General features: G+C 34.5%; 2 protein-coding genes and 1 long non-coding RNA gene across 10 annotated transcripts in view; 1 reads left to right on the forward strand and 2 right to left on the reverse strand.

Moving 5' to 3' along the window:
* Positions 1 to 14,061, reverse strand: part of C1GalTA (Glycoprotein-N-acetylgalactosamine 3-beta-galactosyltransferase 1) — a 347,855-nt gene that overhangs the window by 117,029 nt on the left and 216,765 nt on the right. The window contains exons 1-2 of one of the 8 annotated variants that reach the window (XM_017627318.1): positions 8,610 to 8,809; positions 8,218 to 8,318 (exon numbers count right to left, since the gene is read on the reverse strand). The exons of the other annotated variants lie outside the window; for them this stretch is intronic. The gene's annotated coding sequence lies outside the window, so the exon portion shown is untranslated. Of the gene's footprint in view, positions 1 to 8,217; positions 8,319 to 8,609; positions 8,810 to 14,061 lie in introns of those variants that run through there. 8 annotated transcript variants of the gene reach the window in all.
* Positions 336 to 1,523, forward strand: LOC108371731 (putative nuclease HARBI1). Its single transcript, XM_017627339.1, has 3 exons — positions 336 to 571; positions 625 to 772; positions 849 to 1,523. The coding sequence occupies exons 1-3, from the start codon at positions 453 to 455 to the stop codon at positions 1,374 to 1,376; spliced, it is 795 nt and encodes a 264-aa protein (XP_017482828.1). The 5' UTR covers positions 336 to 452; the 3' UTR covers positions 1,377 to 1,523.
* Positions 2,208 to 3,003, reverse strand: LOC108371766 (uncharacterized). The gene is made up of 3 exons (XR_001848787.1): positions 2,821 to 3,003; positions 2,526 to 2,755; positions 2,208 to 2,458 (listed from the first exon to the last, which is right to left on the reverse strand). It is a non-coding gene; the product is annotated as an uncharacterized LOC108371766 (long non-coding RNA).

A 14,061-nucleotide genomic window follows, 5' to 3' on the forward strand; every position in this document is an offset into this window, starting at 1 on the left:
GAGCGAATTGCTCTGGGGAACCTGTTGTGTGAGTTGCTGGCTTTTTGGCTAGACTTTGAGGAGGGTTTAGACACGCATATCGGCGGAGATAGACGACACGCCATTTCTTTAAATAAAATTAATTGGTGCTCGTTTGTATGTACATACATATGTAAATGCATGTGTGTGCCCGCTTCTCATATAACGGTAAATTTCAGAAATGCTTGAAACTTCAATATTTCGAAATTGAAGGACGCTAATTTACTCAAAATTGATACACCCCGGCTTACCATCTAGCGGAAGGTTTCGGAAAGGTGAAAAAACATATATTTAATACTTGCGCCGGGTATTTAATGTTCGGCTTCGCCCGAACTTAGACTTTCTTACTTGTTTTTATATTATTTATTTCAGTACTATATTTTCTCTCGAATGGCTCATACCAAAGCTGCATTGGAAATAGCCATTTCACAGCCATGAGTCTGCCCAGCGTCTCTAGAAACATAAAACACATATGCAGGCTTGTTGTAGAACACAAAAATTTTGAAATAAGTTTTCCCAATGCTGCTGACCACTACAACAGCATTAAGAGGGGGTAAGTTGTATAGACATATGGAAAAATACGTTTATTTATAAAAATATTTTCAGTTTTCATAACAAATTCGGAATTAAAGGAGTAATAGGTACTATTGACTGCACACATGTGGCCATAATTGCCCCGCCATCTTCAACCCCTGGAGTAGTTTCCAATAAGTATATGAATAGGAAGGGATTCTACAGTATTAATGTTGAAGCTGTAAGTATTTAAAATTCTTGCTTGCACTAGCAACATGTTGGAATATTTAATAATACGTGAATCACCCGATTCCTAGATTTGCGATGATGCGCTAATTTTCCGGAACATAAATGCACGATTTCCTGGCTCATGCCACGACGCTGGTATTTGGACAACATCACCGATAAGGATTAAGGTCATCACAGAGCACGTTTCAGGAGTATTTAAATGGCTTTTGGGCGACTCTGGTTATCCCTTGGAGCCTTGGCTTCTTACGCCAATAGCAAGCCCTGCATCAGCCAATGAACTCCTTTTCAACAAAGTTCACATAAAGGCTAGAAACGGTATAGAGCGCGCATTTGGGATCCTCAAATCTCGCTTCAGGTGTCTATCAAAAGAGCGTGTGCTCAGATATAGCCATACAAATGCCGCATTTATTGTATATACATGCGCAATTTTCCACAATATATTGCAAAAACGAGGTATTTATATAACAGAGGAAACCATGTTGCCAGAAGACTCCACTCCAGATAATGCTGGTGCGAACGAGCCAATGGAATTGACAGAGTATTACTCCGAAGGCGGAAGGGCACGTCAAAGTTGCCTAAACGCTTTAACCATATAAAATTTTGGATTCGTTATACTTTAATTGAAACCGGTATATGTAACTGAATACTCGAATCGAAAAGATATTAACTGAAATCAAATGTGGTTTTAAAACAGCTTTATTGTCCATAGCTTACAGAAATTTAGTTCAATAAAAAACTTACATATCTATGTAAACAAATAGCTTTCAGCTTTTAGTTCAATAAAAGGGTGCATGCATACATATGTATGTAGTCTTTAATTCAATAAAATCATACATAAGTATGTAAAACCCCATAACTAAAAAACATATTCCTTTAAACCAAATACATAAATTGTTAATCAATGGAAAATATGTATATCCATAGCTTACGACTATTTAATTCAATAAGTACATACATATGTATGTATGTAATGAGGTCTCGTTTTCAGTCTTTAATTCAATGTATGTGTGTGACCAGGTAGCTTTTTAAGTTTTTAATTGAGTAAAAGTATACATTCATACGGTGACGGAAAAAAAAATTTCACAAAACTAATTTTTGGCAATACTCACAATGTTTTTCATGCTACATTTTTTGAGAATTTTTACTAAGGACATAGTTTCTACGATAACAAAAACCGTTTAAATCAAAGCTTAGAACTTCGTATAAACTTAAATAAATCGGAAAATTTTCATCTTAACTTCAAACCTGTTAATCAGAATGTGTTTTTTGTTATCGTAGAAACTATGTTAAATATTAGAAAAAATTATCACAAAAAACTTTTTTTTCCGTCACCGTATGTATGTAGGCAGGTAACTTNTATTTAATACTTGCGCCGGGTATTTAATGTTCGGCTCCGCCCGAACTTAGACTTTCTTACTTGTTTGACTATGGCTTGGGACAAGGTCAATATTGCACTGGCCATATTGTTCATGGAATTAGAAAATTCTGCCATGCATTTTAGAGATTCTTCTCTGTATTTTCTTTCTTCGTCATTCCTCTCCCTTATAGATGCCATCATCTCTCCGAACATCTCACCAGAGGTTCCTTTGCGGTGACGTGAAGTTGTCGGAGTATCAGTTAATGCGTCCGTCGTTTGGACAATAGGACTACCGGGGTCGTAAGAAATTAGTATTTCAGTCTGAAAAATCAAAAATAGTTGTTTTGCATATAAATACATTAATTCATATGTACGGTGCGTATGTTACTTGATAATGAAGAAAGAAGTTTAATCCTGACAGTATATGTGTACTACCTCGGCACCAACGTTTGGGATATCAGTCATCCCGTCAACCACGGCCGACCCGAAAGTTTCCAATGCCTGTTGCTCCCTCTCCGTGAGTTCCTCTTGCAAGCAGGGACCTCCGCCCGTCACCAAGCAATAGGCCTTTGCCTTCCTAGCCCTGGATCGGACTTGGTTTTTCCAATGGGCTAAAGACTGAAATAAAAATAATGTGGAACTCTTATAACGCACAATTTTTTTATATATGTTTTAAGATTTACCTCTTTCCATTTAGCCGGAGTACGTATCGGCCCTTTAAGAGCGTTAAGTTTCTCTGCTAGCTCTATCCACAGCTCCTCTAGCCTTTTTGGACGTGTAGGATCATTTTTATTGAGCTTTAACTCAGGGTGGCTCCGCATAAATGACAGGTAGCACTCAATTTGCTCCTTGCTTGTTCGCGTTGTCTTGTGTATGTCTGCAAAATAAAAATACCTTATTTTCAAAGAAAATTAACAAAATAAGAAAATTTTATTTGTTTACAATTACTTACCTTCATCGGCCATTTTAGTTGAATGTGAATAGCGATGAAATACGGCATTAATCGATTGCTCACTTTTCTGTCCTTTATATATTCTCTTGGATAATCGATTCAGATAAAACGCTTATAAAACACGATGATAAAATATTTTTGTATAAATGCTTAGTAGTAATCACATTCTTTATACTTCTAACGAAGATTTTGTTTTTTAAATGCGTTTAAAAACCCTACTTTCGTATGTAATCGATTAATGAATATTTGCTGAACTCTTTTATCATCTCCAATTGGAACATGCTATCAGCTGATTGTCTCTGTATGTATTCACTACACATTTTTGGTGAACTTTTTGTGACTCTCTCTTACTGAATACCAAAATCGATTCAAGTCACAAACAAAGTCGCAAAAAATTTGTCTCAAATTTAGTGACTTGAGATGAGACCGAGTTATGGAATCCCAGTATTATTCTGAAGGTTGCAAACCGAAAATGAAGTCAGCGGTACTGGGACGAAGATTGAGTGCTGATCGCTTTAAACAAGGCAGGAAAACCTGGTCTCAAACAAACGATTTATTACTTAATCTGCAATATAATCTAGTGATGAGCGATATTTCGTACCGGTGATTTTATCACTGTGATTTAAAAATCGCTTATAGTGACTGCTACTGCTAAACCCAATATCAGTAATTGGTAATTTTTTCTACTCGCATTATATTTCGGTATAAGTTAAGAATACGAACGTTGCAAAAACTAAAAAAATAAGTGTGAAGGTTAGAAGTTTTTGAGACAAGTATAACGGTGTAATTTTTTTGAGGCGGAAACGACAACTACGATAGTTACGAAATGTCAAAGGTCAAATGTAGCGCTTTTTTTTCAAATCCAAATATCTCAAAAACCATCGCACGTATTCTAAATATTTTGATGTCATTTAATAGGAAATCTGAGACGCTTTAAAACACAAATTTTAAACAAACACATTTTTCTTTAAAAATTTACTTATTAATTACACATAAATATATAGTGCACAAATCAAGCTTTCATTTGATATACAACATGTTGGGTTTAGTTTCTCGCAAATCGGAGTATTTCAAAAAAATAGCCCTGGTCGGTCCAACGTCGGCTACGCTGTTGAGAGTATTTTTGCTCTGAACTTTTTTATCACACTATTCAAAAAAGGTACGCAGCGGCTGACCGGTTTTTCGTTTTTATTTGAGCATTTTAAAAGATTCGAATGTATGTCGCTTTATTATATCAATTGTAAGTATGGCAACTATAAGCGGATATGCGTTATTTTAATAACTAACGGGAATTGCATTTTCTGTGTGTATTTCAACGCAATCACTATTTGTTAATACATTATGGAAGAAATTAATTTACTAAAGTTATATGATTTATTTGGATACAGGGATGAAGGCCCATTAAATATCCGTGCACTTGAGGCCATACAAGAGTGGGGTTTAATTCCGCGAGAGTGTACTTATTTTTGTCCAGTAGTGCAATTCACTACTCTATTTTATCGTTTTTCGCATCGTGAAGTTAGCTAAAAGTAAATTTTATCGATTTTGCTATTCATTAAACGTTTCTCTAACGAAATTCGCTTTGACAAAATCAGCTGTTATCATTAACGTTTTGATTGTGGCTAAGTTCTCGACAAAATTTTTTTGTCGTTAACATAATCAAAATTTCAAGTTTTTAGTTGCGCTTTGTTTTAAAAATGGCTTGCGAGTACTTGGGATACACCCAATTTCGGAGCGATCGGGAGTCTAGTCCTCCAACAGTGGATCGACGTGTGTTGAGAAATGTGGGCAATCCATTTCATTTAGGACCAACGGAGTTCAAGAAATTGTATCGCTTAAGTCCAAACTTGGCAGATGACCTAGTTTGGCAGCGTGCTGGGCATCTAAGAGGCTCAAGAGTAGCCGCAATAAAGACGGAAAAACAGGTAACTTACACAACTTTTTAGTTTTACTGCAAATTTAAATACTTTTCGATTGTGCCTGGATAGGTTCTAGCTGCCCTACGATTTTTTGCGACAGGATGCTTCCATCGGCNTCATCGATAAGCCGGTCCATACACCGCGTGACGGATGCTATTTATCATAATATGTTCTGCTCCAAGGTACGATTTCCAATGACGCAAGCGGAGCGGCAAGCCGCAAAGGAAATTTTCGCTTCCGCCTCCTCACCTTTCGTTGCAGGCACTATTGGTGCTATCGACTGCTCTCATATCGCTATTTTGAGCCCGAAGAACCATGAGGAGGCTTATGTAAACCACCATGGTTACCACTCAATAAATGTACAAATGGTAAGAGAGAAATTTTATAAAAGATTAAAAATTATAAAACCTATTGTTGAGCTGCAAAGCTTTTTTTGCAGCTATTAAACTCCAAATTAACAAAAAAAGGTCAACACCTTTGATTTGTTGAAACAACTTAATTTTTATTTAATTTTTGATTTCGAATTCTAAACGATGATGTTGCCATGAGCTTAAACTATAAAATGCACCTATGCCGCTGCTGAGCTGCTGCTCAGTTCTATTGCCAAAATCGAATGATTGCAAATCTTAATTCCGCATGAGCAATAGCCTATTAGTGTAGGTATATATGTATACATTATGTACAAAATGTTTGTTCTTAATAGTGAGCATAAAGGGGAATTACGGAGTTTACAACGGTGATATTTAATTCTATGCAGATGAGAGCCTCGAGCGATAAAAAGTAATACATAGTTAAACTTGTTCTTTTTTTACATGCTCTCATTATTTGATATACATATGGACCGTTTTTTATGGATATGTGTACATGCTTGTACGCCCGCCTTAAGAGCCACAGCAGTTGTACATACTATGTACACATCATATCCCGTTCGCCTGCATTCGTCCAGTATAATAGTATGTATGAGCCCAAGTAATTACCCTCCTCCATGTATAGGCTCATATGTTTTGCAATTGGAATATAAAGTGAGTGGTTTTACAATAATAATGTACATATGTTCAATAGCGGACTGGGAATATTTATGCTAGGGTGGTACAAAATGTTTAGAAGTTTAAACAAAATGATAAAAATATTTGAAGCTTAAATGTAACGCTTTATATTGCGATGTGAGGCTAATGATTTATGTTGATTGCATTATCGGCTGCTGCTCCGAATACCTGTTTTTATATGTATGTATGTATGTAGATATGTGACCCACACCTGAAAGTTTTAAATGTGAAGGCTAGATATCCGGGAGAACGTCACGACTCATTTATTTGGAGCTCATCTGCAGTACGAAGAGTAATGCAACGATCATTCGAAAATGGTCACCATAATATGTTTTTAATAGGTAACTACATTTGTGTACATTGTTGAATACTATGTTACTACATAAACCGTTTCTGCAGGCGATTCTGGCTGATGACTCCTTTGTCAAATCAGTCAGAGGGAACTCCGAAATATCGCTACAATGAGGCATTGTGCAAGGCTCGCAATCCAGAGGAGATGCTATTTGGTGTCCTTAAAGCAACTTGGCGATGTCTATCACGGCAAAGGATTATTTTATATGATCCAGGATTTGCTGCGAGCAAACGAACGAGTTCAATGATGTTTTTTCGGACACCGATGGTTTGTTTTCAGAGCGTGCAGCGGAGAACATTTGGGTAAATCTGGATACCCCATCCTCAATAGCAAAACGCGTTAAGGACCGATTGATCGCTAATTTTTTTAGCTAAGCCAAATATTCAAATGGTATCTACCTGTGAAAACTTCAAATGGAATAATAAGAATGTTTTCATGTAAATGTAGCGTTTTATTATTTTAAAATTCAGTCTTACTTTTAATTAAATTTTCTTTAGGTACATACATACATATATTTTAATTTGAGATCAGCCTCAATATGTATACAGAATACATTCAGGGACTGAAGTATAAATTGGGTCGGGACATTTTATGAAGTTTAGGCTATTTGGCTTTGGTTTATTAAATGTTTGTTATTTCTTTATGAAAGCATAGCTCATTACCTAACCAAAACCATATATATAAATCCAAATTACAGACTTTCTAAACTAAAGACTCTAATTAAGAAGTTTAGAAAATTTGGCGAAACTGTGCAGAATATTCATAATTTTTGCACAAAGTCTGCAATTTGAATTTATATGGCTTTTATTTGGCAACCAGCTATGCTTTCATAAAGAAATAACAAACATTAAATAAACAAAAGTAAAACAGCCTAAACTTCAAAAAATGCCCCGACCCAATTTATACTTGAGTCACTGAATGTATACATACAACAAAACAAAACGAAAACTAAACAATTATTCAAGTAAATAACAAAAATCTTCGCAAATTAAATAAATGAAAGTCAATCTTAAAAATCACAGCAAAATTCTACGAATTAATCAAAAATTATTAACACATCCATGGCCAAATGAATATGTTAGCGAAATTTGCTTCAGTTATTTCTATTTTACTTTAGTTTATTTAATGTTGATTAATTTTTTATAAAGTGTAGCGCATTGTTTGACAAAAACCAAATGAATCCCAACTTTACACTTTGTATAAACCAAAAAAAAAAAGTAGCAAATGTTCATCAACATTTGAACCTTTTTATCAGACTTTCTAGAAAAGTTTTCGGTATACAAATTTACAGACTTATAAATTTTAGTATTATTTATAATGTGTAAATTTGAAGTGGCTTAAAAGTCGCATTGATTTTTGATCATTATTTTGCTGATGGTGTTATGCATTTTCTTCCATATGAAGTATGCTATTTTATTTATATGGAAGAAAATGCATAACGCCATCAGCAAAATAATGATCAAAAATCAATGCGACTTTTAAGCCACTTCAAATTTACACATTATAATACTAAAATTTATAAGTTTGTAAAACTGTATACCGAAAACTTTTCTAGAAAGTCTGATTAAAAAGTTTCAAATGTTGATGGACATTTGCTACGTTTTTTTTTGTTTATACAAAGTGTAAAGTTTGGATTCATTTGGTTTTTGTCAAACAATGAGCTATACTTTATAAAAAATAAATCAACATTAAATAAACTAAAGTGAAATAGAAATAACTGAAGCAAATTTCGCTAACATATTTTGTTGGTTATAGGTGTATATACTATAAGTTAAAATAGTTAATGCTAATGTAATGTAATGTGTACATACAAATATTAAGTCCAGGAGCTAATGACGTATACCAATCTGTTAAACGCCTCAACCATCAATTTGTTGGTTTCTGTATTGGCGGCACTACATTCAGCTAGCAGCTAAAAAACCAAAATGCAAAAGTCAATAATATTTTTTCATTTTATTTGTATTCGTAAAGAAAGACTAGTACAGTCTGGAGGTTAAGTTTACTATGATATAATGCATTCGACTTTTATGCACATATATTATTGGTCACTGAGTGTGAAAGAGGTAATATTGATTCTACAAACGCTCTCACAATATTAAGATTAAGTCTGATAAAAAATATTTTTTAGTTTTAATAAAAAGGTGAATCGTACATTATACCTAGTAGTGGACGCCCAGACATTAATCTTTTAATGGGAATATACCTTTAAAGCATCTGCTTGCTTGCTGGACACTTCCAGGAACTTGGCCTGCATCTCCTTCTCTTTCTCCTCATCTTCTCGCTCCCTTTTTAGACTCCTAGGCGGAGTCCTTTTAGCAGGAATACGGGGTGTTGCACACATCACCTCAACATCGTCAGCTGCTGTGGTAGTCGATAGTACGGAGTCAACACTATCGTATCCATCCTCCAAACGCAATTGCANTTAGAAATGAGGAATCAAAATATCACCTGACTCCATATTACCTCTTCCACAGGCACATTTTCGACAACTCTTCCATTGCCCTCAATGTACTCGCTGCCGATGAGCGCCATAACTCGCCTCTCAACCTCTGTTATGGGCTCTTGATTAACCGGCCGGTTGCCGGTTAATGCTTGCTGCCTCTTCCTGTCCCGTACCCTGACACTTGTACGGCTTTTCAGATCGCGCAACACCTGTATAAAAAAATTTTGTTGCGCAGATTCTGGGAAATTTTTAGTTAATTGCCCACTGTTTTTAGAATAAAGTGTATACCCTTCAATATAAGCGTGTGTAAAAATTGTTTGGGTCGGGTAACCTGTTCGGGTACACAAGCCCGAAATCATTGGGCAAATTACTAAACAGTTCCCCAGCTCCTCGTCAAATAATTCCAAAACATATACTTACTGTTTTCCATTATTCGACAGTCTTCACAGCTCCGCCGATGGTATTTAGATTTTCCGCCAGCTCACTCCACTTCCTGTCGCTCTCAGACTTGCCGTGCATCTTTTGGAATTTGCCCGCTGCTAATCCCGGGCACTCCGACAAGTAGTCCAGCAGCCTTCCAATTTGCTCGCCTGAAGCGCGGCTCCTCTTTGCTGCACATTGGCTTGTTGAACTCATTCTAAATCGATAGTAAACATATTTATGCATAAATCATAGTTTAAAATGTGTATATTCTCTTTTATAATACTTACATCTTTCAAAAATCTTAAATTTTGTCGGACAGACAATTTAAATTGGCGGCGAACACAAATATAATTGTTTTTTTTTCGTATTCCTCTTTAATTTAAATAAAAAGCGAAAGTCAGCTGTTTAGTGTCATAAAGGATAAATTATGCAGCGTTTTTGCTGCATTTAAAATGCAACATTTAGCACTTTCGAACATATGTTTTCGAAGAGCGTTCATGCTACCGCATTTAGCAAATGTACATTTACGCGAGTTCGAAATCGTATGCTTTTGACAAACAGGCGCGTTCGAGTCGCTTATTCAGATCCGTATCTATTACGATAAATTCTCACGGAAAAGATAATGTGCCCCCCTACTGAAAAGGAAAAAATAAATTCTAAACCGAAAATTCAATACAAAAACTTGAATTGTTTTAACGATAACTGAACATTTTTCGTGTATATATTCATTTGTCGGTGCTGTCAATTATAATTTCCAGACTTAATTAGGAAACAAAAAAAACAGAGTTGATCACAAATTAATCCAGATTTCTATCAGCATCATATCGATGTTGAATTTGCGTAACTTTTCTTTATCCAAATAATGTAAAATAATAAATGAAATCTCGATCGGCGATCACTGAAACGCAGCTAGCGACTGTATTCTCGAAAAAGCAATGTTGCCACTTTTTCTCATTAAACCATGTTCGAATCGTCGAAATTTTGGAAGATCACAGGGTTGCTTTTAGCATTTAGATTCTTAATGGAGTTGCATTTAGGTGACGAATTTTGTATGGATAAATGTACATTTAGAGCTAAATGCGCTAAATATGCTTTTACGTGTAAGCAGAGAACGTATATTTATAGAGAAGGTCCAAGAACGAATCAGCGTGAAAACTGTCAAATACCAACACAACTGGCGAAGCGCATTTTAAGAGCGGCAAGCCAGAGAGAATCGAATTTTAACAGAGCCTAGCCAGAAGCGAAATAAATTTAACAGAAATTGGCTCATCAAAGTAAAGTTTTCTTGTTAGAAAACGAAAAGCTGATGGCTTTTTGCGTTTTTGTTCTTAAAATTGGTTAATTACTTAAAATAAATGCATGCATAGAAGTCGAAATAATTATTAATTTATGTAATATGTACATATTGTGTACATCCATATGTATGCGAGAGATACAATTGTGTGAATCTAAAATGTGAAAGTTATGCAAATATGCAGTATGCAATTGGCAAGTGATTTGCCGTCGGCATTTGAGTTGAAAAAATCGACTTTTACTTTTTTACCGATTCATATGGTAGATGCTACGCTATTTTCAATGCAATAAACCACAGTTTTCTAGCTGCCTTAGTTTTTCCCCAAATTCACTTTAAAGACCGACACATTGACCAAAAAACGCAAATGCGCACTGTTTGGTGATTTGATGTCGGCATTAAAAGCGAAGAAAATCGGTTTTTATATTTTTAACGATTCTAATGTAGTTAATAGGTACGCTATTTTCAATGCAACAAACTGCAGTTTTCTAGCTGCGTTAATTTTCTCACAAACATTGACAAAAAACGTACAAATGCATTGATTGCACTGCACGTGTTATTTCAAAGTTGTTTTTGTCGAAAACTTATTTATATTGAAAAAAACTGTGCATTATCATTTTTCACTGCTATACTCGTATTATATGTAAATAATGGGGCATATGCATAGTTAAAATAAAGCCGACACTAAAGTTAGTTACAGCTTTTTCATATCACTTTCAGTGGACTAGGCATCTGTGAAAAAAAAGATACGTACGAAAAATATACGTTCTCTGATGCATATATTGCTTGGTAGCGGCAGAGCTGAAATGCGCAATGAGTTCGTTCATATATACATATATGTGTAATCATATATATCGTCGTTTAAAGTGCAAAACCGCGTATCAACAAAATTCAAAACCGCGTATCAGCTAAATTGCAAAACCGCGTATCTGAAGTTGTTAAAATTATTTTCTAGAGCGCAAAAACTCTCATATTTGAAAATGGTTATCTTTTTTTTAAAGCAATCGCATTTCTGGCTGGTATATGTATTTCAGGACGAATGGATAAGGATTGAGCCAAGAGCTTTTGTCAGCAAATCCAATTTTTGGCAGCCAACGTTAGTTACGCGGTTTTGCAGAATGGCGATACGCGGTTTTGTACTTTACACGACGATATATATGTATACTTACATACGTGCATTCAAACATACATATATACATATATAGGTACTCGTACCCGTCAAGCGTCGCATTATTTGTTTTTTCCCCTTCCTATACTACCTATATCTTCCTTCTCACTCATGTAACGTTTTCAGTTTTACAAATTTCACTCTCCATTTATGCGACACCGCCGCCTAAGAAGTTTTACTTCAAAAAGTTGTACAGCTTTCCACAAGCCTGCTGCCGTTTCAAAAGATTTCAAAACCAAGAACACCGTTGGAAAGGCATTTCTCCGTAGATGAGCAGAGTTTTTATGGTTTCACAATTGGTTGAAAATTACGGCTAAAACCGTCGTTTAAACATTTTCGAATTGTGTATAGATGTTGCTGCAACATGTTCAATTTGACATGTTTCGCCTGTTGTTTCACTACACAGTTGAAATTAAGCTTTGAAATAAAGATAAATATGACGATGAAGAAATAAATGATAACGATGAAGTAAAAAAAAAGAAGGCAAAAGTGAAGATAAAGACGAAAATGGAGACAATGACAGATACATAAGAATTAGGGTAACTGAAAGGGTAAGAACATTTCTTGAATTTATGAAGTGAAACTTCTTTAGCGGCACTTGGTTGGTTGGGAGTAAATTGTCAAATTCAAGGGGAATAATGCACATGGAAATAGTTCTCAGCGGTTTAGCGATTTGAGAATAAAAACAAAAAAACAAAGATGCCTAGAGGTACAGGCAAAAACGAAGATCAAAGTAAATTTAAACACTTTAAGGTAAAGGTGAAGAGGAATATGCAAAAATAAAGATAAATATGAAGAAAAGGATGAGGATGAAGATCGATATTGTTATCGATATAAAACTCGATATTTTATCGATATTGCTATCGATTAAATAATCGATATTGTTATCGATACTGTTATTGATTAAATATCCGCTATCGTAATCGATAATAACAATTAATATAATAATCGATATTGTTATCGATACAATAATGGATATTGNAAAATAATCGATATTGTTATCGATACTGTTATTGATTAAATAACCGCTATTGTAATCGATATAATAATCAATATAATAATCGATATTGTTATCGATACAATAATGGATATTGTTATCGGTATAATAATCGATTAAATAATTGATTTTGTTATCGATTTAGTCATTTATATTGTTAACGATATGTACAATAATCGATACTGATGATTGTTATATTTATCGAGAAATTAATCGATTTTACGATCGTTGTTTTTCTATATGTTTATGGATATTGTTACCGATATTTCNCCTTCTCACTCATGTAACGTTTTCAGTTTTACAAATTTCACTCTCCATTTATGCGACACCGCCGCCTAAGAAGTTTTACTTCAAAAAGTTGTACAGCTTTCCACAAGCCTGCTGCCGTTTCAAAAGATTTCAAAACCAAGAACACCGTTGGAAAGGCATTTCTCCGTAGATGAGCAGAGTTTTTATGGTTTCACAATTGGTTGAAAATTACGGCTAAAACCGTCGTTTAAACATTTTCGAATTGTGTATAGATGTTGCTGCAACATGTTCAATTTGACATGTTTCGCCTGTTGTTTCACTACACATTTGAAATTAAGCTTTGAAATAAAGATAAATATGAAGATGAAGAAATAAATGATAACGATGAAGTCAAAAAAAAGAAGGCAAAAGTGAAGATAAAGACGAAAATGGAGACAATGACAGATACATAAGAATTAGGGTAACTGAAAGGGTAAGAACATTTCTTGAATTTATGAAGTGAAACTTCTTTAGCGGCAGTTGGTTGGTTGGGAGTAAATTGTCAAATTCAAGGGGAATAATGCACATGGAAATAGTTCTCAGCGGTTTAGCGATTTGAGAATAAAAACAAAAACAAAGATGCCTAGAGGTACAGGCAAAAACGAAGATCAAAGTAAATTTAAACACTTTAAGGTAAAGGTGAAGAGGAATATGCAAAAATAAAGATAAATATGAAGAAAAGGATGAGGATGAAGATCGATATTGTTATCGATATAAAACTCGATATTTTTATCGATAAAATAATCGATATTGCTGTCGATAAAATAATCGATATTGTTATCGATACTGTTATTGATTAAATAACCGCTATTTTAATCGATATAATAATCAATATAATAATCGATATTGTTAACGATACAATAATGGATATTGTTATCGGTATAATAATCGATTAAATAATTGATTTTGTTATCGATTTAGTCATTTATATTGTTAACGATATGTACAATAATCGATACTGATGATTGTTATATTTATCGAGAAATTAATCGATTTTACGATCGTTGTTTTTCTATATGTTTATGGATATTGTTACCGATATTTC

Source organism: Rhagoletis zephyria, unplaced genomic scaffold, assembly GCF_001687245.7.
Source record: "Rhagoletis zephyria isolate East Lansing unplaced genomic scaffold, Rhagoletis_zephyria_1.1 Rzeph_scaffold_00071, whole genome shotgun sequence".
Taxonomy (NCBI): Eukaryota; Metazoa; Arthropoda; class Insecta; order Diptera; family Tephritidae; genus Rhagoletis; species Rhagoletis zephyria.